The sequence below is a fragment of the Alligator sinensis genome, unplaced genomic scaffold (genome assembly GCF_000455745.1).
Source record: "Alligator sinensis unplaced genomic scaffold, ASM45574v1 scaffold677_1, whole genome shotgun sequence".
NCBI lineage: Eukaryota > Metazoa > Chordata > Crocodylia > Alligatoridae > Alligator > Alligator sinensis.
Window position 1 is genome coordinate 526,466 of NW_005842276.1, and position 2,502 is coordinate 528,967.

The window sequence follows — 2,502 nt, forward strand, 5'->3', positions numbered from 1 at the left end:
GGAAGCCCCGGGCCGGGCGGGAGGGAAGTGGGTAGCTCAGCCTGGGGTCGTCTGAGGACAAGGCAGGGAGAGGGTGGGTTGTCCCGCAGGGGGGCTGGGAGGGGTCCAGGCCTCGCACCAAGCCGGGCGGCCCCGGGAGGGGAGGGAAGGGGGATTTTCCCTGGGGGGTGGGGGAATGAGAGTCTCCCCCAATTCTCCTGTGTTGCTGCCTGAAGGGAAAAGCGGGCAGGGCTCGGGGCTGGGAAGCCTCTCCTTTGTTTCAGAGCTGGCCCAGGGCTGCCCCATCCCGGGCTCGCCTCCCTGCTCCAAGTGCACTAAGCACAGGAGACCTGGCAGCTGGGGACGGGGCAGAGGAGACCCGAGCCTCCCAGAAGCCAAAGAGCTCCTCCTAGCCCCGGTCTGGAAAAGGAGCGGGTACAGCCTCAGCTAAAACCTACATCCAGCGGCCGCTCGTGTCTAACCCCTAGGCCAGCCCAGAAACTAGGCAGCAAACTACCTGGACAAAAGCCCCACAGCTTGGGGCAGACTTTCCTCTTCTTGGGGCAGAAACGTGGGGATGGACAGAGAGAGAGAGAGAAATGGATGGATGGATGGATGGATGCCTTGAGCTAGAACAGAGATCTCCCCCAGTCCCTGAGAGCTGGATTGCCACAAACGTGCTAGTCTCGAAGCCAGCCTTGCAGCAGGGTGCCAACGGTTTGCCCCTAGGTCCCTGTCTACCTACAAATCCGGGTCAGCTCAACTGGAGCAGGCGGTGGACAGCCGCCAGGGTGGGAGAGAGCCCGATGCTGCGTGCCCGCCAGGAAAGGTGGATCCCCGCGGGGCCGGGCTCCCGGGCCAGGAGACAATCGTTTCCCTGCGATGCAAACCAGAGGGGTGCCCCGCGAGCTGAGGAGCAGCACCCCAGGCGGCGTGGGCTGGAGGTGATGGTAGCCGGAGCCCCCGCAGCGAGCCGTGGTGGGAGTGAAGTCCCTCGCCCTGCCCTTAGGGAAGCATCTCGCCTGCTGCCCCGCCGTGGACCAAGCAGCTCCCTCCCGCTACCCCAGGTGGCTGCAGCCAGCGAATAGCCACGGATGGTAGGGGTCTCCTTTGTCTTCCTAGCTGCCTTTCCCCACCCCGGGGGAAGAGAGGTCACCATGAAGGCAGCAGGTCCTGCGAAGGCACCCGGCCGGGGGAAGGGGGCACCTACCTTAGCACAGGGTACTGGAGCCCGGCCGCAGGTGAGCAGTAGACGCTGCAGTGCATTATTATCCCATAGACCAGCAGCGCTAGGATCGCTTTGCTACACATTGCCACTCTGGGGAAAAGAAACAGCTGTCAGAAAGAAGCGCTCCTGTCGCTTGCCCTTTTCTCCCTAGTTTTGCCCGCCGGGAGCGGCCGCCGCCCAGGCTGCAGGATCCCCGGGTGATCGGGCAGCCCCGGCCCCGCGCGCTCAGTGCGCCCGGTCCCTTCCCGCGCCAGCCCGCTCCTGCCCGGGCCCGCCGCGCATCCCCCCCGCGCCTCCTGCCTCCTGCCTCCGCTCCCACTCCTTCTCCTTACCATGAAACTCTTCACACCCGGCACGGAGAGCGTTTGGCTGCAAACAGAAAGGGGAGATCGGGGATGAGGGGAGCGGATAAGGAGGAGGAGGAGGAGGAGAAGTGTCTCCCAAGTTTCAGCGGTTAAAACTCTCGCAGCATCGCCTCTCCGCTGGGCAAAACGCGCGGCTGTGCTGGGATCCGCTCGGGGGGGACAAAAAAAAGGGCAAAAAAAAAAAAAGTTTTCAGGAAGCAGCACAGATCTGGAGCAGAGCCAGCCTGGGGAAGGGGCAGGGGGGAGGGAGGGAAGCGAGCCCGGCAGAGAGGAGCGAGGGGCCGCGGAGGAGAAAGCCAAGGCAGGCGGAGGAGGAGGCGGGAGACAGGCGAGGGCTGTGCCTGGCAGCTGCCTGCGGGAGGCTGATCTCTTCCCCAGGTCTTCCCCTCCACTCAGATGCTTCAGCTGTCGCTTTCTCCTTCTTCTGATCCTTGCTCTGAGGCTCCGAAGTTGGCCAGCCTTCCTCAGCTCGCAATCTAGGCAATGAGCAGCAACCCCCCTGCTTTACCGAGAGCCTTCTTTGTAAACAGCCGCCTGCGTGTTACCTTTAAGGCCGGCACGATAGTGTTTGTTGCCCTGTTGTGGCGTTCGGATTTTTATTCATGAATCAAATGACTTTTTTTTTTTTTTTTTTTTGCAGTCACGTAATAATCGGGTATCAGAAAAGACGTCACCACCCAATTCCTCAAGGAACAGAACAATTCTGTGCCTTCCTCACGGATGATCTGATCGGGAGTCATAAGCTTCTCATAAACACGAACTTACACTCCCCCCTCTCCCCCCCACAGAGGGCTAAAAGATTTGTTCTGATTTTCAAGTTTGACCTGCCCCCCGAGTAGGGGGGGGCACAAACTCAGAAGGAGATAGCTAAGCTTTTCCAGAGGCCATCTCCACTGCTGCACTCGTCCAGCTTCAGCCAAAAAAAAAAAA

The 2,502-nt window shown here is 61.0% G+C and overlaps 1 protein-coding gene across 1 annotated transcript in view; it reads right to left on the reverse strand.

The window, feature by feature from the left end:
* The window catches only part of ADCYAP1 (adenylate cyclase activating polypeptide 1), a 4,785-nt gene extending 2,667 nt beyond the window's left edge, over positions 1-2,118 (reverse strand). Inside the window, 2 exon segments of the mRNA XM_014521933.2 lie at positions 1,190-1,297; positions 1,540-2,118. Of these exon segments, the coding sequence (XP_014377419.1) occupies positions 1,190-1,290 (101 nt within the window). The 5' untranslated portion in view covers positions 1,291-1,297; positions 1,540-2,118.
* Between the last annotated feature and the right edge of the window lie 384 nt (positions 2,119-2,502).